General features: G+C 37.1%; 4 protein-coding genes and 1 long non-coding RNA gene across 5 annotated transcripts; 1 reads left to right on the forward strand and 4 right to left on the reverse strand.

Annotated features, from left to right (window-relative positions):
- Positions 1-554: 554 nt before the first annotated feature.
- LOC146740484 (fucolectin-like) lies at positions 555-2,735 on the reverse strand. Its single transcript, XM_085501807.1, has 4 exons — positions 2,675-2,735; positions 1,824-2,054; positions 1,338-1,550; positions 555-712 (listed from the first exon to the last, which is right to left on the reverse strand). The coding sequence occupies exons 1-4, from the start codon at positions 2,733-2,735 to the stop codon at positions 555-557; spliced, it is 663 nt and encodes a 220-aa protein (XP_085357933.1).
- Positions 2,736-3,819: 1,084 nt separating this feature from the next.
- On the reverse strand, positions 3,820-11,437 carry LOC146740485 (uncharacterized). The gene is made up of 9 exons (XM_085501808.1): positions 11,386-11,437; positions 10,861-11,091; positions 7,873-8,085; positions 7,020-7,250; positions 6,535-6,747; positions 5,872-5,904; positions 5,087-5,317; positions 4,602-4,814; positions 3,820-3,977 (listed from the first exon to the last, which is right to left on the reverse strand). Exons 1-9 carry the CDS (start codon positions 11,435-11,437, stop codon positions 3,820-3,822), a joined length of 1,575 nt encoding a protein of 524 aa, XP_085357934.1.
- Positions 11,438-11,630: 193 nt separating this feature from the next.
- On the forward strand, positions 11,631-13,649 carry LOC144341771 (uncharacterized). Its single transcript, XR_014929986.1, has 3 exons — positions 11,631-11,694; positions 12,092-12,158; positions 13,420-13,649. It is a non-coding gene; the product is annotated as an uncharacterized LOC144341771 (long non-coding RNA).
- A 3,720-nt stretch (positions 13,650-17,369) lies between these two features.
- LOC102809358 (uncharacterized) lies at positions 17,370-18,263 on the reverse strand. Its single transcript, XM_006823635.2, has one exon. The coding sequence runs from the start codon at positions 18,261-18,263 to the stop codon at positions 17,370-17,372; it is 894 nt and encodes a 297-aa protein (XP_006823698.2).
- A 743-nt stretch (positions 18,264-19,006) lies between these two features.
- Positions 19,007-20,000, reverse strand: LOC144362107 (uncharacterized). The gene is made up of 2 exons (XM_085501809.1): positions 19,307-20,000; positions 19,007-19,278 (listed from the first exon to the last, which is right to left on the reverse strand). Exons 1-2 carry the CDS (start codon positions 19,998-20,000, stop codon positions 19,007-19,009), a joined length of 966 nt encoding a protein of 321 aa, XP_085357935.1.
- Between the last annotated feature and the right edge of the window lie 3,683 nt (positions 20,001-23,683).

Below are 23,683 nucleotides of genomic sequence, written 5' to 3' on the forward strand. Positions count from 1 at the left end.
GCCACTATTCCAATTTGTGTTTGTATTACCATCCACAGCATTGCTTGCCGGGTAAGAAGCCGACCAATCGCTACTTTGCGTTGCTGTCTTACCGATCGCTACATTCTCTAGTGCTGGTTGTGACTCTGAAATGAATAAAGTAACATTTACATCAGCATTCAAATTATTATAAAACAGATGGAGACTAACGTGATGGTGCACACGAAGCTGATGAAATATTTTCGGTAATGAATAATCACTTTTACACAATCATTCCTAACTGAATACTCGAACAAATAATTGATACCATGTTTCATTTTTCTAGATGTCAATTTTGATGTTACCTCTACATTTGATTAATAGATTTGTAATTGGTTGATTTGGAAATGCAGACACTTAATTTATCCAGTGTTGCTGAGATTGTGCTTGTCTTTTTAGATTGTATACGCAATTGGGGAAAGATATATTATTATAAAAAGAATAATTCAGTCAACATATTCATTCATTGCATCTTCACAAGCAAGTGATATGCTTGGATATTGAGTTATATGTAAACTAATCTGACGTTTCTGGTATCATACGATATGTTCAGTGATTACTGTTCTATCCCAACCATTTGCTACATTTTCTGTTAGTATCAATAAAAGAACTATGCATTGGAAAACAATGATGGGGAATGTATGTTGTGTTGCTGTCTTACCGATCGCTACATTCTCTAGTGCTGGTTGTGAATCTGAAATGAATAAAGTGACAAATACGTCAGCATTCAAATTAGCTAAAACAGATGACGACTAACGTGATGGTGCACACGGAGCTGATGAAATAATTTAGATAATGGTTATTCACTTTAACACGACTATTCCTAACTGAATACTCGAACAAATAATTGATACCATATTCCATTTTTCTGGATGTCAACTTCAATGTTACCACAACATTTGATATATAGAATTGTAATTTGTTCATTTGGAAATGCAGACACTTAATTTATCCAGTGTTGCTGAGATTGTGCGTGCTTTTTTTAGATTTTATACGCAATTGAAGAAAGAATTATTATTATTATTATTATAAAAAGATTAATTCAGTCAACTTATTCATTGCGTCTTCACAAACAAGTGATATGCTTTGAGTTATATGTCAACTAATCTGAAGTTTCTGGTATCATACAATATGTTCAGTGATTATTGTTCTATCTCAACCATTTGCTACATTTTCTGTTAGTATCAATAAAAGAACTACGCATTGGAAAACAATGACGGGGAATGAATGTTGCTGCAGGTCGCTGGGCAAAACTATTCCATGGCCATGTGAGTTCGTCTTGGTCGTTTTAGGAGCAATGTACAATGATTGTTTCTTACCTTCAGCCATGACCTGCATTTCACAAAAGTTGAGAAGGTCAGATCTATCTACCAGCTGCATACTGACATAACGCCCAACGATTGGACTGTTACATTGGATATGAATGTTTGCCTGACTGGTTTGACTTGAAGTTATCTTTTCACCACATTGACTATTTTGTGATATATCATCTGACAAACCGACTCGAATTTCAGCATTCAAAATACGGGTTTCTGAAATGCAATGATGAACCTTATGTAATCCTCTTCATAAAACTACATGCTACATATAAGAAAACCACAATATATGGTAAAACCAGCTATACTAAAGTTATTATGAAAGCATTTTATTGCATACTTTCAAAGATTATATAACATATACAGATACCTGGTAATTACAAATAATAAAAGGACACACTGTACCAATTTGATGCAAAGACACCAAAGCAACGCTCTATAAAACCATTGAACCTAGAGTGATCGAGAGTGTACCAAGAAACAACTCACCACAACAATCTAGGCGATTAGTAACAATTACTTCATGAACAAGGTAATTCCCACCAAGATCCACTTTCCACCAGGCATTTTGGTTGTCTTTGGTGCTGGTACAGCTGCCACTATACCAATCCGTGTTTGTATTACCATCCACAGCATTGCTTGCCGGGTAAGAAGCCGACCAATCGCTACTTTGCGTTGCTGTCTTACCGATAGCTACATTCACGAGTGCTGGTTGTGACCCTCAAATGAATAAAGTGACAATTACGTCAGCATTCAAATTAGCTAAAACAGATGCTGACTAACGTGATGGTGCACACGGAGCTGATGAACTTTTTTAGTTAATGGTCAATCACTTTTACGCAATCATTCCTAACTAAATACTCGACAAATAATTTATACCATGTTCCATTTTTCTAGATGTCAACCTTCATATTACCTCAACATTTGATATAGAGATTTGTAATTTGTTGATTTGAAAATGCAGACACTTAATTTATTCAGTGTTGCTGAGATTGTGCCTGCCTTCTTAGATTTTATACGCAATTGGAGAAATAATTATTATTATAAAACGATTAATTCAGTCAACATAATCATTGTGTCTGCACAAATAAATGTTACGCTTTGATATTGAGTTATATATAAACTAATCTGAAGTTTATGGTATCATACGATATGTTCAGTGATTACTGGTCTTTCTCAACCATTTGCTACAATTTCTGTTAGAATCAATAAATGAATTACGCATTGGAAAACAATGATGGGGACTGTATGTTGCTGTAGGTCGCTGAGCAAAACTATTCCATGGTCAGGTGAGTTCGTCTTGGTCGTTTTATGGGTAATGTACAATGATTGTTCCTTACCTTCAGCCATGACCTGCATTTCACAAAAGTTGAGAAGATCAGATCTATCTACCAGCTGCATACTGACATAACGCCCAACGATTGGACTGCTACATTGGATATGAATGTTTGCCTGACTGGTCTGACTTGAAGTTATTTTTTCACCACATTGACTATTTTCTGATATATCATCTGACAAACCAACTCGAATTTCAGCATTCAAAATACGGGTTTCTGAAAGGCAATGATGAACCTTGTGTAACCCGCTTCATAAAACTACATGCTACATATAGAAAAACCTCAATATATGGCTAAACCAGCCAAATTAAAGTTATAGTGAAAGCATTTTATTGCATATTTTCAAAGAGTTTATAACATATACAGATAACTGGTGATTGCTACAAATAAAATGACACACTGTACCAATTTCATGCAAAGACACCAAAGCAACCTCTATAATACCATTGTAACTAGCGTGATCGAGGGTGTACCAAGAAACAACTCACCACAGCAATCTAGTCGATTAGTAACAATTACTTCATGAACAAGGTAATTCCCACCAAGATCCACTTTCCACCAGGCATTTTGGTTGTCTTTGGTGCTGGTACAGCTGCCACTATTCCAATTTGTGTTTGTATTACCATCCACAGCATTGCTTGCCGGGTAAGAAGCCGACCAATCGCTACTTTGCGTTGCTGTCTTACCGATCGCTACATTCTCTAGTGCTGGTTGTGACTCTGAAATGAATAAAGTAACATTTACATCAGCATTCAAATTATTATAAAACAGATGGAGACTAACGTGATGGTGCACACGAAGCTGATGAAATATTTTCGGTAATGAATAATCACTTTTACACAATCATTCCTAACTGAATACTCGAACAAATAATTGATACCATGTTCCATTTTTCTAGATGTCAATTTTGATGTTACCTCTACATTTGATTAATAGATTTGTAATTGGTTGATTTGGAAATGCAGACACTTAATTTATCCAGTGTTGCTGAGATTGTGCTTGTCTTTTTAGATTTTATACGCAATTGGGGAAAGATATATTATTATAAAAAGAATAATTCAGTCAACATATTCATTCATTGCATCTTCACAAGCAAGTGATATGCTTGGATATTGAGTTATATGTAAACTAATCTGACGTTTCTGCTATCATACGATATGTTCAGTGATTACTGTTCTATCCCAACCATTTGCTACATTTTCTGTTAGTATCAATAAAAGAACTATGCATTGGAAAACAATGATGGGGAATGTATGTTGTGTTGCTGTCTTACCGATCGCTACATTCTCTAGTGATGGTTGTGAATCTGAAATGAATAAAGTGACAAATACGTCAGCATTCAAATTAGCTAAAACAGATGACGACTAACGTGATGGTGCACACGGAGCTGATGAAATAATTTAGATAATGGTTATTCACTTTAACACGACTATTCCTAACTGAATACTCGAACAAATAATTGATACCATATTCCATTTTTCTAGATGTCAACTTCAATGTTACCACAACATTTGATATATAGAATTGTAATTTGTTCATTTGGAAATGCAGACACTTAATTTATCCAGTGTTGCTGAGATTGTGCGTGCTTTTTTAGATTTTATACGCAATTGAAGAAAGAATTATTATTATTATTATTATAAAAAGATTAATTCAGTCAACTTATTCATTGCGTCTTCACAAACAAGTGATATGCTTTGAGTTATATGTCAACTAATCTGAAGTTTCTGGTATCATACAATATGTTCAGTGATTATTGTTCTATCTCAACCATTTGCTACATTTTCTGTTAGTATCAATCAAAGAACTACGCATTGGAAAACAATGATGGGGAATGAATGTTGCTGCAGGTCGCTGGGCAAAACTATTCCATGGTCATGTGAGTTCGTCTTGGTCGTTTTAGGAGTAATGTACAATGATTGTTTCTTACCTTCAGCCATGACCTGCATTTCACAAAAGTTGAGAAGGTCAGATCTATCTACCAGCTGCATACTGACGTAACGCCCGACGATTGGACTGCTACATTGGATATGAATGTTTGCCTGACTGGTTTGACTTGAAGTTATTTTTTCACCACATTGACTATTTTCTGATATATCATCTGACAAACCAACTCGAATTTCAGCATTCAAAATACGGATTTCTGAAATGCAATGATGAACCTTGTGTAACCCGCTTCATAAAACTACATGCTACATATAGAAAAACCTCAATATATGGCTAAACCAGCCATATTAAAGTTATAGTGAAAGCATTTTATTGCATATTTTCAAAGAGTTTATAACATATACAGATAACTGGTGATTGCTACAAATAAAATGACACACTGTACCAATTTCATGCAAAGACACCAAAGCAACCTCTATAATACCATTGTAACTAGCGTGATCGAGGGTGTACCAAGAAACAACTCACCACAGCAATCTAGTCGATTAGTAACAATTACTTCATGAACAAGGTAATTCCCACCAAGATCCACTTTCCACCAGGCATTTTGGTTGTCTTTGGTGCTGGTACAGCTGCCACTATTCCAATTTGTGTTTGTATTACCATCCACAGCATTGCTTGCCGGGTAAGAAGCCGACCAATCGCTACTTTGCGTTGCTGTCTTACCGATCGCTACATTCTCTAGTACTGGTTGTGACTCTGAAATGAATAAAGTAACATTTACGTCAGCATTCAAATTATTATAAAACAGATGGAGACTAACGTGATGGTGCACACGAAGCTGATGAAATATTTTCGGTAATGAATAATCACTTTTACACAATCATTCCTAACTGAATACTCGAAAAAATAATTGATACCATGTTCCATTTTTCTAGATGTCAATTTTGATGTTACCTCTACATTTGATTAATAGATTTGTAATTGGTTGATTTGGAAATGCAGACACTTAATTTATCCAGTGTTGCTGAGATTGTGCTTGTCTTTTTAGATTTTATACGCAATTGGGGAAAGATATATTATTATAAAAAGAATAATTCAGTCAACATATTCATTCATTGCATCTTCACAAGCAAGTGATATGCTTTGATATTGAGTTATATGTAAACTAATCTGACGTTTCTGGTATCATACGATATGTTCAGTGATTACTGTTCTATCCTAACCATTTGCTACATTTTCTGTTAGTATCAATAAAAGAACTATGCATTGGAAAACAATGATGGGGAATGTATGTTGTGTTGCTGTCTTACCGATCGCTACATTCTCTAGTGATGGTTGTGAATCTGAAATGAATAAAGTGACAAATACGTCAGCATTCAAATTAGCTAAAACAGATGACGACTAACGTGATGGTGCACACGGAGCTGATGAAATAATTTAGATAATGGTTATTCACTTTAACACGACTATTCCTAACTGAATACTCGAACAAATAATTGATACCATATTCCATTTTTCTAGATGTCAACTTCAATGTTACCACAACATTTGATATATAGAATTGTAATTTGTTCATTTGGAAATGCAGACACTTAATTTATCTAGTGTTGCTGAGATTGTGCGTTCTTTTTTAGATTTTATACGCAATTGAAGAAAGAATTATTATTATTATTATAAAAAGATTAATTCAGTCAACTTATTCATTGCGTCTTCACAAACAAGTGATACGCTTTGAGTTATATGTCAACTAATCTGAAGTTTCTGGTATCATACAATATGTTCAGTGATTATTGTTCTATCTCAACCATTTGCTACATTTTCTGTTAGTATCAATAAAAGAACTACGCATTGGAAAACAATGACGGGGAATGAATGTTGCTGCAGGTCGCTGAGCAAAACTATTCCATGGTCATCATGGTCATGTGAGTTCGTCTTGGTCGTTTTAGGAGCAATGTACAATGATTGTTTCTTACCTTCAGCCATGACCTGCATTTCACAAAAGTTGAGAAGGTCAGATCTATCCACCAGCTGCATACTGACATAACGCCCAACGATTGGACTGCTACATTGGATATGAATGTTTGCCTGACTAGTTTGACTTGAAGTTATCTTTTCACCACATTGACTATTTTGTGATATATCATCTGACAAACCGACTCGAATTTCAGCATTCAAAATACGGGTTTCTGAAATGCAATGATGAAGCATATGTTATCCTCTTCATAAAACTACATGCTACATATAAGAAAACCACAATATATGGTAAAACTAGCTATACTAAAGTTATTATGAAAGCATTTTATTGCATATTTTCAAAGAGTTTATAACATATACAGATAACTGGTGATTGCTACAAATAAAATGACACACTGTACCAATTTCATGCAAAGACACCAAAGCAACCTCTATAATACCATTGTAACTAGCGTGATCGAGGGTGTACCAAGAAACAACTCACCACAGCAATCTAGTCGATTAGTAACAATTACTTCATGAACAAGGTAATTCCCACCAAGATCCACTTTCCACCAGGCATTTTGGTTGTCTTTGGTGCTGGTACAGCTGCCACTATTCCAATTTGTGTTTGTATTACCATCCACAGCATTGCTTGCCGGGTAAGAAGCCGACCAATCGCTACTTTGCGTTGCTGTCTTACCGATCGCTACATTCTCTAGTGCTGGTTGTGACTCTGAAATGAATAAAGTAACATTTACGTCAGCATTCAAATTATTATAAAACAGATGGAGACTAACGTGATGGTGCACACGAAGCTGATGAAATATTTTCGGTAATAAATAATCACTTTTACACAATCATTCCTAACTGAATACTCGAACAAATAATTTATACCATGTTTCATTTTTCTAGATGTCAACCTTCATATTACCTCAACATTTGATATAGAGATTTGTAATTTGTTGATTTGGAAATGCAGACACTTAATTTATTCAGTGTTGCTGAGATTGTGCCTGCCTTCTTAGATTTTATACGCAATTGGAGAAATAATTATTATTATAAAACGATTAATTCAGTCAACATAATCATTGTGTCTGCACAAATAAATGTTACGCTTTGATATTGAGTTATATATAAACTAATCTGAAGTTTATGGTATCATACGATATGTTCAGTGATTACTGGTCTTTCTCAACCATTTGCTACAATTTCTGTTAGAATCAATAAATGAATTACGCATTGGAAAACAATGATGGGGACTGTATGTTGCTGTTGGTCGCTGAGCAAAACTATTCCATGGTCAGGTGAGTTCGTCTTGGTCGTTTTAGGGGTAATGTACAATGATTGTTCCTTACCTTCAGCCATGACCTGCATTTCACAAAAGTTGAGAAGGTCAGATCTATCTACCAGCTGCATACTGACATAACGCCCAACGATTGGACTGCTACATTGGATATGAATGTTTGCCTGACTGGTTTGACTTGAAGTTATTTTTTCACCACATTGACTATTTTCTGATATATCATCTGACAAACCGACTCGAATTTCAGCATTCAAAATCCGGGTTTCTGAAATGCAATGATGAACCTTATGTAACCCGCTTCATAAAACTACATGCTACATATAAGAAAACCTCAATATATGGTAAAACCAGCCATACTAATATTATTATGAAAGCATTTCATTGCATACTTTCAAAGATTATATAACTGCATGTTACATAGAGAAGAACCTCAACATATAGCAAAACATTTGATCGTTAAACCCAACAATTAAGAGTTTTGTTTTTGTTTTTTGTCATTCAAGGGCTCTACTCACCTGAATATGCATAAATATGTATCGTGATATAAAGGTGAAAGTGTGTAAAACAATTTACAATTCGTTTCCACTGCAGTCTAGTACTGGACCAGTTATTATATACAATGTGCAGTATTGTTTTAAAACACATTCCGTAATCCCTTCTCCAACATGCAAGCTTTGGTTTTTGCGCCCACTGATTACTAGTTCTCGTCATTACTTAGGTATGGACACAGTCATCGGGCGTTAGGCAAGAGTGGGTGTACACGTGACATATGACAATCTGTCTGGTTGCAAAATTAGTTGTGAATTAGAGATTGATTCGTTGTTTGGGAAATTATGTTGACCTTGCCTAGTACTTAAAAATAAATTAAAGCAGCCTGTGTAAACTTGCTAACACCTGTATGTACACTATTTTGTAGATAATTGCATCAACAACTTATAGTGTGAAACATTGGCTTAATTAATTTTATTTTTTAAGTTTGCCCCCTTGCCAAATATGATTGGGTGTGTGGCGTGGAGAATCAAACAGCGGGTTAGTATATGCTTAGAATAGTTTTAAAGGTTGTATTTTGATTCCTAATGCAAGACGAGTATACCGTAAAACATTCAATAATCAATTGAAGAACAATAAGCTTACAAATATTAGTATATCCTGCACTTATTGACATTAGTAGTTAGTACCATTGAATTCTATAGGAAGATTGAATAATCATGATGTCATAATATAATATGCATAAAATAGCATGAATTGTGACGTCGCAATAGGTACATGTACATAAATTAGCATAACTTTTCGTAAATTACCTACATTGGAAGTTTAAATAATTATTACGTCACAGTAAGGCTGTGTAAATAAATTAGTATAAATTTTCATAAATTAAATATGTTTTTAATCCAGCGAGTGACAAGGGCGTCGTGAATAAGATATCATAAATTATTTATAAAGTCTTGGAGTAATGAGGGCGACGTGAATAAATTATAATTCTTTTTAGTAATGACGTCACGCCCGGCATGAATTTTATGATTGAACGGTAGAGAGCGCTCACACACACACACACACACACACACACACACACACACACACACACACACATTCACACTGCTTACGTTTTGCATACTCACGGAGTTTGTTACATAAAAGAAGTAACAATTGATGAAATATATGGAGTATACATTTATAGCATGTATTTAACACTCGATGATTTTAATAATTTAAAAGCAATGAGAATAAAGCCAGTGTTATGGAAAGGTTACAACAGAAACATCAAGAGAAAAATGTTCAGATATTCCATGAAGAACAACACGTTGATCTATCTGCTGGTATTAGATGATATGGTACATTCTTACAACAACACCTATCACAGAAATATAATACCAAACCCTCATTCGCTATATACGCTAATCAGAAAAAGGTCAGAGATATAATGTACGATGATCCAACGGCTCTTTTTGTTCTTTAACGACAGATTTTTTATTCTGATTAGAAAAGAACAACGGAATAAAAAAAAGTGTACAGACTAAACATACTGTTCATTATTATTAATTATTCTATGTTACTAAGTTTTTTTTTTATTTTTTACTCACTCACTCATACAAACGAAATACAATACCATGCTATAAAGGTATACTCCATGTAACTACTTCATTAATTTTTATTTCATTTATGTAATAGACTCCTTTAGTATGCAAAAACACCACGTATTTATTAACCTAAGCACTGTGAATGCGTGTGCGTGATTGTGTGTGTGTGTTTATGAGCGCCCTTTACCGTTCATTCATACTCGTACGAAAATAAAATTATGCTAATTTATTCACGTCGCCCACATTACTAGCAAAAATTATTTATGATAATTTATGTTAATTTATTTACGATGATCTCGTCACTCACTGGGTTAAAAATATTACCATGTTATAAATGTATACTCTATGTAACTTATTTCATTAATTGTTACTTCATTTATATGTAATAAACATCTTTAGTATGCAAAAACACCAAGTGTGAATGCGTGTGCGTGTATGTGAGCGCCCTTTACCAATTATTCATACTCGAACGAAAAAAAACATTATGCTAATTTATTCACATCGCCAACATTACTCACATGATTAAATAATATTTTATGATAATTTATTCACGATGATCTCGTCACTCACTGGATTAAAAATATTTAATTTCTGCTAATTTATTCACACGGCGCTATTGTGAAGTCATGATTATTTAAATTTCCACTCAAAGAAATTTATGATAATTTACGCTATTGTGACGCAAGTTATGCTAATTTATGCAGATTCTGTTGTGATGTCATAATTATTCAGTCTTTCTTTATAGTATGGTATTAACTACTGACCTAAGTATAATAACCCTATTACAATTGCAGCGAAACCCATATATTGCATGACTCTCAAAGCATATATAACATATACAGATACCTGGTAATTACCACTAATAATATTACACACTGTACCAATTTGATACAAAGACACCAAAACGCTCTATAAAACCATTGTAACTAGTGTGATCGAGAGTGTGCCTAGAAACAACTCACCACAGCAGTCTTGGCGATTAGTAACAATTACTTCGTGGACAAGGTAATTCCCACCAAGATCGACTTTCCACCAGGCATTTTGGTTGTTTTTGGTGCTGGTACAGCTACCACTATCCCAGTTTGTGTCTGTAAAACCATCCACAGCATTGCTTGCCGGGTAAGATGCCGACCAATCGCTACTTTGCGTTGCTTTCTTACAGACCGCTACATTCTCTAGTGCTGCACGTGACTCTGAAGTGAATAAAGTGACATTTACGTTTCAGCAATCAAATTAGCTAAAATAGATGGTCACTAATTATCTTCGAGTTTCGTTGTTCTAGTTTCCCGTAAATTGAACTGTGTTCGATATTTTTAAGATTAGAACGATAAAATAAAAATTCTTTGACAGTCGCTGGTGTGTGTAACATGACATGCATTTGTTCCAATAAAGAGGATAATATTCTAGTTATAGTGACCAGCCTATACTGTTTACATCAATTCACAAGCGATGCTTTCGGTTGATTTTCCCAAAATGTAATTACTTACCCAATATAAAAGTAGCGCCAGCAATTATATGACATATCCATGGAATATACATTATCTCCGTCCGTATTGCACGCGTTTGCTATTGCAGTCAATTGTGCGTTCTGTTGCATTTTGTTCGTCTTTTCTTAGTCAAGGAAATGGTAACGATGCTCGTATTTTTACTTTGACACGCATAGATATACCTGCATTTTTACATTCTAATATAACTTTTGTGGCGATATGACATTTCCTTCGGCACGCAGTATAGCAGGAAATGAATGGTTACTCGGTCCCTGGTAGACGCTCCCCGCGTATCGCGGTGGTTTGTGGGTAAGTGGACAGAATTTCTACGCGTTGCCACGTAGCATTTAATATCATTATGTTTTTGGCTTTTTTCATTCAGTTTATTTCCGAGGTAGCTATTAGGCAGAGTATTTTAGAAGTTTAAATAACACAATTTGTTGTGGCAGTAAGCATACTCGTAGTTGTACAACTCCATACATGCATAGCGAGGGTGAAACCAGCCTCCCTCCCTCCCTCCTGCATTCGAACATGTGGCGGATGCAAGTTTTCCGAGATTTGTTGCCCCTTTATTGTAGTTTTTCTGCACGGCTTGTGTGCCGCTTACAGGAATCGCAGAATTTGCTCAGTATCAGTCTCTATGTACTTTCTATCATTTCTCATTACCTCCATATCCAAACAATAATAACCTGAACTTACTTTGTAGAAAGTCCTGGTACACATATTATTTACGAGAGCGTGTAACAAGATAACGATCATGTGTGCAGTAAGGGGTAAGTGTAGCTCCGTGTATGCCATGTATATTTCTACGCAGCGCTATGTACATTTCTACGCAGCTCACACGCGATATATATATATGTACATCATATATCTTGGTATTTTAATGAGCTTACGCACTCTTCAATATACAAAAATACACAAACTATCTCTATTTAAGCTATTTTATTTTAAAATATTTCCACTTAATTCTTTAAAAATAATTGGCCGGTCTAAATGCAGAATGGCATTTCCGGCAATGTCATTCAAACTGGAAAATGAAACAATGTTTATAATTATTAGTCTCCTTGAAATTCAACATATTCTGGAAAACAGTTCAATTTCTTTGAGGTTCATTTTTCATAAGCAGAGACAGAATTTGCTCACATCCGTCGTATCTATGTACTTTCTATCATGGTTAGACTTGCATACAGTCTCTTGTTTATGTTTTTGGTGTATAAATAGCGAAAGCCATTATATTTGTTACATTGTGCATGTTTGTCATGATAATATAATGTATTTTAAGTACATTTATTCATGGTTGTTTCCGGAGACAGATAAGTATCTAGTGTGTAGGCTTTCCATAGGGTTATTAGGTCTTCAGTCTACTCATTTTATCTCTGGCCATAAAAACGTTTGTACTCATAATTTATCTATCACTTGCAAATCAGTGTGTTATATAGCTGCCTTGCTGCAATCGAGTATTCCATCATATGAAAACTCAGTAGTATGTATAGATGTCCAGGCTCATTATTATTCTTACTAGTAAATACAATTGATGTTGTTACATGACTTGATAGTTTCACACAATTTATTGTGACCTTTGGTGTTCTATCCAATGTTTTAAAATTCTCCACGTTTATAGCTTTTTACTAACATATAAATTGACCTTATATGTGAATTTATTAACTATGCAACAATAATTGATATATGGTCAACATACCAAATATATGGTTATCTGATTCCATCAAGCCAATAAGAACAGACAATTTTGACTTGCAGCTTTACATTACGAACTGTGTATGCATATTTAATGAGATCAAATGACCATCCATGGTCTTGTGTTCAAAAACATCATTGGATGCATGTCCTAAATTATAGTTACTCGTAACAACGAGATTATATACTCCGGCCAACCTCAACTTTCTGTTTCTATGGTCTGTTTCCCAACAAAGTGTCAACAAAATTAACAACATCTTCAAATACGGAAATACCACACGTGTTATCTCTTAGAGGATCAATCGTATTTACCAACTCTTCCCACTCTTCTTCTTTCAGTGGGCTTTGGGCTGTGATGTAATTGGTTAAGGTTTTGAAAATGAATAAAGAGTTTTAGTTGGTCTTGGCGAGTACACCAGAACAGACGCAGTCCTGGAGAGTCTTGGGGCGAGTCTTGACGCAGTCTTGGGCTAGTCTTGAGTCAGCCTTGCGATAGTCTTGGGGAATTTTCCCCAGGGTGTGTGTCTTATAGAGTGCTCGATTGACCGACCAAGACGAGAGTTGAAACGTATTTCGTTGTGTGTCTGATTTGACTGTAAAGTTTAAGTGATTTTCCCGATCCCGTACCTCGAGGGGACGCGATATAGAGCAGAGACGAGATTCCCCCCCCCTGACACGTGTGGAGAACCCTAGAGGAGAAGAATTTCCCCCGTGATAGGGCTCTAGGAATGTCGACAGGAGTCTCTGTGGTGGCACTGGTCCATCATAGTTGATCCCATACACATTTATGTCGGCCTTAAGACTGAATAGTAATAATTAATTATACACGTTTAAAAGTAAATTATGCATGGAAATAAAGTTTGTACACAACTACACAAAGAGCTCTTTCATAATTCTATAATCTGTGTCTGCCGCTCCCAATGAACCCTTCATTCACAATTGTCTGGAGGAGGTGCTATAAGCAGATCTAAGTTTGTGCAGATTCCAACCACGTTGCTAAGATGATAAGTCTTGGTTTATTTTTGGTAGGTATGTGTAGTAAAGACAGAATATATATCGATGTCGTTATTGCAATTCAATACTAATTTTTCCTCCAAGTAATTAAAAAAAAATATTATTTAAACAAGAAGCCCTGAAATACATCTCACCAGAGGTGTTCAATGCGCTGGTTGTGAACACTTTTACCAGATATAAAACTGCCTCTTCCTGGCCTTCTCTTTTGATGACATAATATAAAGGTGGCAACCTCATGATTTCCCCCCTCCCTTGTCAGCTCTCATCCGAGATGGCACACCGTATAGTTGTATGGCAGTATTAAAACCATCTAGAAACCGTATTGGCTCTGTTGTTATCACTAAAATTTAAATACACTACTATGCGAGAGAAGCCGTCTATGCAAAACTAACTTCCACTTAAGAAGATAATTTAGAAAAATTATCAAATTATTATTTGGTGTACCTGTTATATGTTCAAAAAAATATTCAGGGTTATAATTGTTTTCAGTTAAAGGGTCTGCAGTGTTTATATTAGGTCAAAAAGTCATATGTAATATATTGATATATAAATAACCTTGCATGTATGTTTAAATAATAACACATGTGAGGGTAATATCACGATTTGATGCCTGCCCAAAAGATGGTGGTTATGACCATATAATAATGTCTATGATGACAGAGCCGAAAGTTCACTTGTACCTTGTAATGCAATCAACTGTTGTACAACTCCGGTGACTTCTGTGATTCAATAAAGACAATACTGAATCCCGCTAACAAAAACGTCTGTATCCAAGCGACATTTTGTATTCAGTATTCTTGGAATGGGCTCATGGATTGAAACAATTAGAGAAAAATACGTAAATAATGATCAAATAATATGGTAGACATTTCTAAATAAAGGCATTATAAGTAAATAATGACAAAAAATGTAATATATAATATGACATAACTCCACACCCTCCTCATGGCTTTCGTTGCGTATGGAAGTTATTTTCACCAGTGATGCGGTGTGGCCGTACTTTCACAAGCGAAGCTTCTCGAGTAAACATAACTTCCATATGCAACGAAAGCCACGGTGAGGGTGTGGGGTTCTGTTATTATTACATATGTTCCATATTTGATTTTTTTTATATTAAAGAAAGAACGTGCAACAAACAGGGGTGGCATTTAGGCCCGAGGTCCCGGGGACTTAAAGAATGATCTGGTACGCATGTCTGTGAAAGAAAACGCGTTAAAAGGGTGTTTTTTTTTTTAAAGAAAAGCATGTTAACGCGTTTAGGGTTACCATTTCTGTCAAAATAGACAAAAAGGGTATCTTTTCCGGTACTGCCAATGTGATTAGGGTGGCTATTTTTTAAATGAGATTATCGTTTTTTTTATTGCTTTAAGGATTCCATGATCGCAAAAACGAGGAAAATGTCCGGGCCCCTGGTTAACGACCCTCCATCATGGGCATTCACGGCATATGACCAACCCGTGCATACAATGAAGGGTTAGAAAGCTCAAATAAGGCGAGATCAGGCGTGAGTTCAAGGTGCGTGATTTTTTAGCTTTTTAACAGTGAAAAGGGTACGAAATTTTGAACTTTTAAAACGTGTTTAGGGTCATTTTGAAAACCCCTTTCACAGATATGTATTCCAGGTATTTTCATGCACAAGTCGGACCCCCGGGCATTTAGGTCGGGGACCCTATTGCCCATTAATACGTTCCAAGACAGTGTTACGTCCTAGCAACGCGTGTCAGTGTAAAACGTGTTTCACTGTCTATGTGAAAGTAACATAATGGCGGCCTTGTATGTGCGCCTTAGTACTGAAAACTCGTAATTCGGCGTAAATTGAATGGATAATTGCACCAATACTGTTTGGGAAGAAAAAATATTAAAACAATTGGTATAATATCTCACTTTTGGTAGAATATGTATATATTTTCTACATAATTGTGTAATACGTTCATTACATGCAAAATAATTACGAAAAACTATTGAAAACTTAGAAATATACTGCAATGTGGGCCCTTATGGCGTTAAAAAACCCTACGGACGCTTAACAGACGTCTAATCTGAGTCACTGTCCGAATAAATAACTCGTGGATGTTTAGCTGTGGCGACGACAGAGCCAGAGACTATGATATGTTGTTAAAAGTTCCACCACAGAATTGTGCATTGGCAAACATGCCGTGCAACTGCGGTACTCCACTGATGGGCTGACTTTCGTCGACAGTGGTCGTCGCTGAGCTGCGCGCTACAACTTCGCTTGTGATGTTCCTTGATGGTCGTGGATTGAATGAGTCCTGATTACCGGTTAAAACGTTGCTCATTTGGCGTTGGTAATCTTTATTTGGAACTGAGTAACGTCGCCAGCAGAAACCTCCTGGTATCTCGAAGTTTATGGTTCCGGCTCCATAGAAATCGCTAATTTTACTGCGGGTGGATCGTCCGACAGCCCTTCATGGTTTATAAAACTCGGTTTCCAGGTGGTCAAAATTAAGTTCTTCTAATCGTAGTATTCCATGTGATGTACATGCCAAAAATGTTGCTGAACAATTTGAACCGTACAAAAATAGCAGACGAAAATGCGTTTACAAAATAAAAATAGTTCGGTAGCCAATGGAAATACCATGTTCATTTGCATATCGACCATGAAAATACCGAAAACATTATTTGCAAGGGTGATATACAAATTAATTTTAGTCAAAATAAGTGACTGCCTAAAGTACTATTACTGTTGTTCAAATTTCATTGCCCCTCGGCAAGTATATTCATGTACCCCAAGCGAAAATTATCGTACTTCTAATTATTGTTCATTTTTGCTATGTTTCGAAAAACGGTACTCCTAAAGGGACTTTGTTTGCTCTAAGACCGCATTTGCATATGGGGTGTGGAAACACCGATTTTTATTTCAGGGACGAATCAAAATAAACTGCAGTACATATGTAATAATATGATAATACTAAAAAACATTAATGTATAAATAAAGACCGAATAATAACACAATAAAAGAGGAGGTATTCAGAATAAACAAACATCGCCTTATCAATGTAAAACATGTGAAAGATCAAGGTCAACTACTATGTCTACTCAGTAGAAGAAGAAACATCATTTCAATCCTTCATGACAGGAAATGAGAAGAATCAGCTTACGAATTGGATGGTCTAAAAACGTTCTATTGTAAATTGGCTTACCTGTTTTATCCAAGTTCGGAGTGGCCATTAGTAGCTTTACCTTTCTCACAAGACCATCACTAGAGGGATAGGTCTCTGCCACTTTAGCCAATCTCGTCCTTTAGCATAACTATATCACCAACTCTGATATTTTCTTTGGTACCTTGCCAGGTTTTCCTTGACTGAAGATTGTACAAATATTCTTTTTCCCACCTTGTCCAGAACAGATTGGCCAGATATTGGACTCCTCTTTCTCGCATATATATCTTCCCTCACAAAATCTCCAGGAGGTGGAGGGGTGACAATTCCAGACTTCATTGTGAGGATATTGTTTGGCGATAGAGGAAGGGGCCCGTTAGGGTCTTCCAAATCATCCACAGTCAGTGGTCTGCTGTTGATTATGGCCATTGTCTCAAACAGGAATGTATGCAAAGCTGATGTGTTCAGCTGGGTTCCATTCTGGATCAGGATTCCATCTGAGACATTTCTGATAGTCCGGATCTGCCTCTCCCATACTCCGCCCATGTGGCTTGATGAAGGGGTGTTAAATAAGAACTCACAATTTTGGGAGAGAAGTTTTCTTGCGATACTATCAATGTTTAACTTGTTAAGATTCTCCTTCAGTTCATGACTCGCACCAACAAAGTTGGTTCCTTGGTCACAGCGAATCATGAGGACCTTTCCTCGAATGGCAATAAGGCATCTCAATGCATTGATGAATGAATCTGTAGACATATAATCTAAGTCCTCAATATGAACAGCTCTTGATGCGAGGCACGTGAAGATTAACCCATATCTCTTCAGCTCCTTTCGTCCTTCTTTGACTATAAACTGCCCAAAACAGTCCAGTCCACAGTGGGTAAATGGTGGAGAGGGTTCTGTCCTATCTTCTGGGAGGTTTGCCATTTTTTGTGACACTCTTCTTCCTCTCAGTTTTTTGCACGTAACGCAGTTTTGGATCAGGGACGACACTGTTGAACGACACCCAACAATCCAGTATCCATGATTGCGAATCTCGTTGATAGTCATGCCTCGACCTTGATGACCTATGCGGTCATGATAATGACTTGTAACCAACGTTGAGAAATGGTTTCTCTTTGGCAACAAAATTGGATGCTTCACTCCATATAAGAAGGCTCACCTTTTCAATCTGCCTCCCACTCGTAGCAAACCATTCTCATCGAGAAAGGGGTCCAGGTTCTTTAGAGGATCGTCTCTACGACTAGAAGTGTATCTCTTCTGGAGATTCTGTATACTAGAAGTGTATCTCTTCTGGAGATTCTGTATACTGTCTTTGAATGTTTCTTGCTGTATAACTCCGATAAGGTTTGTCTCTGCTAAGTTTCTAACCTGTATTTTGGAGAATAGCTTTCATCATTTCTTAAGTGAACATTCAACAATGACCGCCACAGCTGTCACTGCCTTTGAATAGCTAGAAAATCTGCTCATCCTCTCTGTGAAGCTAGTGAACTTCATTCTCTGTACAATATGTACAACTGTCGGTTTAACCTCCACATCATCTGGTGGGATTTCCAAGTCAATGTCTGCAGTCTGAGGTGAAGCCTCAGTTTCCCATAAAAACTTAGGACCTGTAAGCCAGTTAGATTTGGCGATTCCATCAGCTGTTAGACCACGTGTGGCATGATCTGCAGGGTTATCAGTGGTTGGAACATATTTCCACTGTGCTGGCTGGTAAACTTCTCTAATTCGTTGAACCCTGTTTGCGACAAACATCTTGAGTCTCTTTGTATCATTCTTTATATATCCCAAGACTACCTTGGAATCCGACCAAAAATGATGTCTTTATAGCCCATTTCAGTCTTGAGAACCTTAGAAACCTTTGCTGAAATTGTTGCAGCTTGTAGTTCCAGTCTAGGTATAGTTACAGGCTTCAATGGGGCAACTCTGGCCTTCGCCATGACCAAGGCACAGTGTACCTTTTCATCTGTTGTCTTCAGACGCACATATGAACATTGTCCATAACCAGAAAATGACGCGTCAGAAAAGTGGTGAAGTTGTACTGAGACTGCTTGACCCAAACCATCTGGAATGAAGCGAAATTTTGATCTCACTCAGTTTCAACAGCTCGGCTTTCCAGCGTTCCCAGTCTGGACGAAGATCATCTGGCAATGGGTCATCCCAATATGTTCTGTCCTGGCACATTCTTTGGAGTATCATCTTCCCAACTAAGACTAAAGGCGAAATAAGACCTAAGGGGTCGTAAATTGAGGCAACTGTCGCTAGATTCCCACAACGAGTCAAGGGGTGATCCTTTAATGTCAACTTAAAACAAAAGGTATCTGATTCGATGCACCACTGTATACCTAAAACCTTCTCTGGCGAAAAACTCTTCTGACTGGGTTCAAGGTCAGTCTGTGTTATAGTCGCTCTTTCGGACTCTGGAAGACTTAACATTACCTCAGAATTATTACAACTTATTTTGTGTAGCCGCAAGTTACCCTTTTTACAGATCTCAACAGCATTGTGAATGAGATCCTTCATAGCTTCTACACTTTGTTCCGAATTCAACCCATCATCAACACAGAAGTTGTTTTTCAAGAATTCTGTAGCGTTCTCTCCAAGGTGCTTGTAGTCCTTGGCAAGTTGTTTTAAGCCGAAGTTCGCACATGCTGGCGATGAAACAGCCCCAAACAATTGGACTTTCATCCTAAAGTCAACTGGGGGTTGTGTGTAGTTTTCGTCTTTCCACCACAAAAACCTAAGAAAGTCTTGGTGTTCGGGCTTCACACGAAACTGATGGAACATTTTCTCCACATCACACGTCAAGGCAATTGGGTGTTGATCAAGTCTGGACCTGACAAAAGGTGGTCATTCAAGCTTGAACCCTGGTAACGAGCTCTACAATCAAAGACAACTCTTACTTTATTCGGTTTTCTGGGATGGTATACTCCATGATGAGGTATATACCATGGTGATGATGTCAGTAGCTCATCGTGTGGGACCATTACTGCATCACCTCTCTTTAGTATCTCGCTCATGAAAGTGGTGTAATGATTTTGATATTCTGTTTTTTTCTGGAATTGTTTGAACAAGCGCGATGCGTGGCTGCTTGATGATTATTTGGTAACTATGGCGGTTTTCCCTCTCTAAATGGTAGTGGCATTTCATAATACCCATCTTCTCTCTGCCGAATACCATTTGATACGATTTCGACATGGTCTTATAATCTTCATCTCTGAAGTCTCTTTCTATGATACTCAGCAATAGTGACTTCTTTGATTGGAGTCTTATATACATACATCACATTTGTTTGCTCGTCAGGTTTAATGGGGGCATGCATGGTTCTGCTAACAACCGTGTGGGTGTGACCAAATGCATCAAATTCCTGTGAAAGTTGAGTGTGAGATCCACCAACAATGCTCCAACCGAGTTTAGTTTCTACGCCATATGGTTGACTGCCACTGCCTAAGACGCAATTCTAGAGTGTGCTTGTAGGTCCTCCCCGATCTGGTCCAATATAAATGTGACATCTAACATAGTGTCGAGCAGAGCATAGACCAACATCTCACTGCCTGGGTTTTCCTTGCACGATACCCATACTGGCACTACCATGGAGGTTACTGATTCTTTGTTTCCCTTTGTTCAATCTCATGGGTTTCAGACACTTGTTACCTGATTTAGAGTATTTATCTCTGTCATGCAAACTAGTAGGGTGTTTCGTATGGCAAACCTTGCACTCACACCTGTTGGTGCACTGTCTCGACATGTGGCCTTCTCCAAAACATCCAAAACAGAGGCCTTTCTTCATTATAAAGTATCTTCTTTCGTCCATGGTTCTCAGGGAAAAGTTTCGACAATCTTGAACAGTGTGATTTCCCTTATCACAGAATATGCATTCATTTGATTTATCAACCGTCTGAACCGTAGTTGCTAATGACCTTTTTGAGGGTTGCGAACAAGAGTAATTATTCGACTTCCCGTAAGTATGATTACCATCTGGTTCCATTGCATTAACTTGCTTTGGTTCAAAGACTACGACAGGATCATTTAATATTTCTGACTCCTCCATAACATAGGTAGCGAAGTCTCGAAACAACGGGTAACATCCATGCTCTCTTTTGTTTCTAGCAATTCCACCTATGATCTAAACATTCTGGTAGTTTAGATACTAATCTCCTGTTCTCTCTCATGTCATCAAGTATATGGAGTTGTCGAATTTCAGTAGCAGCCACAACACACTGCTGTAAAAAGTCTGCATATCTTCGTAAACCTGTTTTGTCCCTGGTTTGAATCTTTTGCCACAAATCAAGCTTTGATCTGAAGGCTTCCGCAATGACGAAGGGATTGCCAAATCTCTTTTTAAGAACACATTTTGCTTCCTCAAAGGCATTTTGGCTCCGTAGAAGAAAGAATCCACTCACTGCTTCCCTTGCCTGGCCTCCTAAATAACGTTTCAGGTAATGAATTTTCTCACCCTGTGGAATGCCTCTACTTCCGATCAAGGTGGTGAATGACGATATCCAATCTGGGTATTGAAGTGGGTCTCCAGTAAAGACTTGGGGTTCAGGAGTAGGTAGACGGCTCAATTGTCCGGGCAAACATTTCTGCTGTCAACTCTGAAGATGGTAGGTAAGCTTGAGTGTCTGTGTTCATGTTCTTGGTGTATGGCGTTGGAGGAGCACATTTCTCAGGAGGTACGTTTTCCTTCTTTACAGTTGAACTTGTGAACAAGTGCTTAAGATCAGGCACTTTCTTTGACAGTTGAGACGTGCTGCGAATCAAATCAGAGTCATCTTCTTCATCGCTATACACTTTCAGTCTTGCTTCTTCTGCCTTCAACTCGGCAGCTAGTTTCTGTTCTTCCAATTCGCGTCTCAAATTAGACATTTTCCTTTCTGTTTGCAAACTTCTTTGTTTTTCTTCAAACTCAATTTGTTCTATCATTTCTTGTTTCTTGTTAAGGAGAATTTGGGCCTCCAACTTAGTTTTCAAGGCAGCTGCCTCTGCTGCGGCATCTCGACAACGGTGTGAACTGCTTGAAGTTTTGGAATTTCTGAAGACCAAAGACATTTTTGTCTTTGTTGTTGTTAAATACTATTCAAGCTTTATCAAGTTGATTGATGGCCTGTCTGGAGCTTTCAGAAACCTTGTCGAGAGCCTTTCCCAACACTGTACTCTCTTCGCCAGGCAGGACACAAAGATGCTCATCAACCACATCTTGCAATACTTCTAGACGGTTTTCAATATCAAATTTGACTGCTATCAATTTCTCTTCGTCTATGGTTGGCTCAGTTACAAGTTTCTGTGCATTATCAATAATGGTTATTAGATCAAAATGATTTTCCCAGAATTTACCTGTCAGTACTTCACTTCTATACTGTATTGCTTTTTCTGTAAGTTTCCGTGTTCTTTCTGACCTCTGCAGTTGACTTTTCTCTTCATCAGTTTGACTTTCAACTGGAATTCCACCCAATCCCATCTGTGTCTCTGGTGGCACTTCATTGTCATGTGGACTAATGCCTGTTGGTGTGATGGCCTCATCAGCTATATCTGAAAAGAGACTATTAAACTGTATGGTTAAATTGAATCAAAATTGACTAAACACTAATTCACAATCGATTTCAAAAGGCAGATGCGCTCACTATTTGGCTGGGAGTGTGGTAAACAAACAATCGCGACTACAACGGAAAAGCACAGAGCGCAAGAGTAAGCCAAGTACAGATGTCGAGCTTGCTAATAGCACAGATCCTCAATATGACACTAAAATTACACCAAGTTCAACAAATATTTGAATTATAAATGCAGAGTATCCTCAGTATGCAGATTATTCTATATCACACAATTCTCATTGGCGGCGACACCTGAGAGCTATACTGAATTTAAGCAAGTAACTCCAACACAGTTCAAGTTCGATAGTTAAATCAATGACATTCACTGTCTGCTTGTGTATACAAAAGTCAAACATTATATACGACATGTATGTTTCATACAATGTTCAAATGTACTGGATCTTGCAATCTTGTGTCTATAAGTAACAGTCTTCTGTTGTCAACGGTATTCTGTAGAATAGCTGTATTCTCCATCTGCTGTATACAGTGCTTACGAGTGTCCACTGATTGTCTTGATTGTCACGAAGTCTATCCGAGTGACATCTGGACGTTCAGCTTAGTATACGATATGATGCAGTGGATAGTGCAGGCAATTCCTTTCTTTGACCTCACAGCAATGACTATAGTTTCGACCAGAAATTGTTGACTGTCGAGTTTTGACTGTAGCTGCCCCAGTAACCAACGCAAAATACTGATGTAACCTTCACTTTATTCATGACGAACAATATTGAGAAGATTGTAACACCGTCAAAACTGTGAAATACAATAGTATACGTTCAGAAAATAATAACATGAACTTGCGTATTTATATTGTCATAAGTACCAGTGCTACTATGCAAATAAATAGGCAATGATATACAGCATAGTGCGCCGCCTAGT

The sequence above is a fragment of the Saccoglossus kowalevskii genome, chromosome 7 (assembly GCF_978046115.1).
Source record: "Saccoglossus kowalevskii chromosome 7, keSacKowa6.1, whole genome shotgun sequence".
Taxonomy (NCBI): domain Eukaryota; kingdom Metazoa; phylum Hemichordata; class Enteropneusta; family Harrimaniidae; genus Saccoglossus; species Saccoglossus kowalevskii.

Coding starts and splice junctions, on each gene's coding strand:
- LOC146740484 (XM_085501807.1), bottom strand. CDS start 2,735: ATGCAGCTGGTAGATAGATCTGATCTTCTCAACTTTTGTGAAATGCAG. Junction 2,055..2,674: donor AATGCAGGTCATGGCTGAAG/GTAAGGAACAAT, acceptor TATTCATTTGAG/GGTCACAACCAGCACTCGTG. Junction 713..1,337: donor AATGCAGGTCATGGCTGAAG/GTAAGAAACAAT, acceptor TATTCATTTCAG/ATTCACAACCAGCACTAGAG.
- LOC146740485 (XM_085501808.1), bottom strand. CDS start 11,437: ATGTATATTCCATGGATATGTCATATAATTGCTGGCGCTACTTTTATA. Junction 6,748..7,019: donor TAATCGACTAGATTGCTGTG/GTGAGTTGTTTC, acceptor ATTGCATTTCAG/AAACCCGTATTTTGAATGCT. Junction 5,318..5,871: donor ACTAGAGAATGTAGCGATCG/GTAAGACAGCAA, acceptor TATTCATTTCAG/AGTCACAACCAGTACTAGAG.
- LOC102809358 (XM_006823635.2), bottom strand. CDS start 18,263: ATGACTATCAACGAGATTCGCAATCATGGATACTGGATTGTTGGGTGT.
- LOC144362107 (XM_085501809.1), bottom strand. CDS start 20,000: ATGTTCCATCAGTTTCGTGTGAAGCCCGAACACCAAGACTTTCTTAGG. Junction 19,279..19,306: donor AGCCGAGCTGTTGAAACTGA/GTGAGATCAAAA, acceptor GCTTCATTCCAG/ATGGTTTGGGTCAAGCAGTC.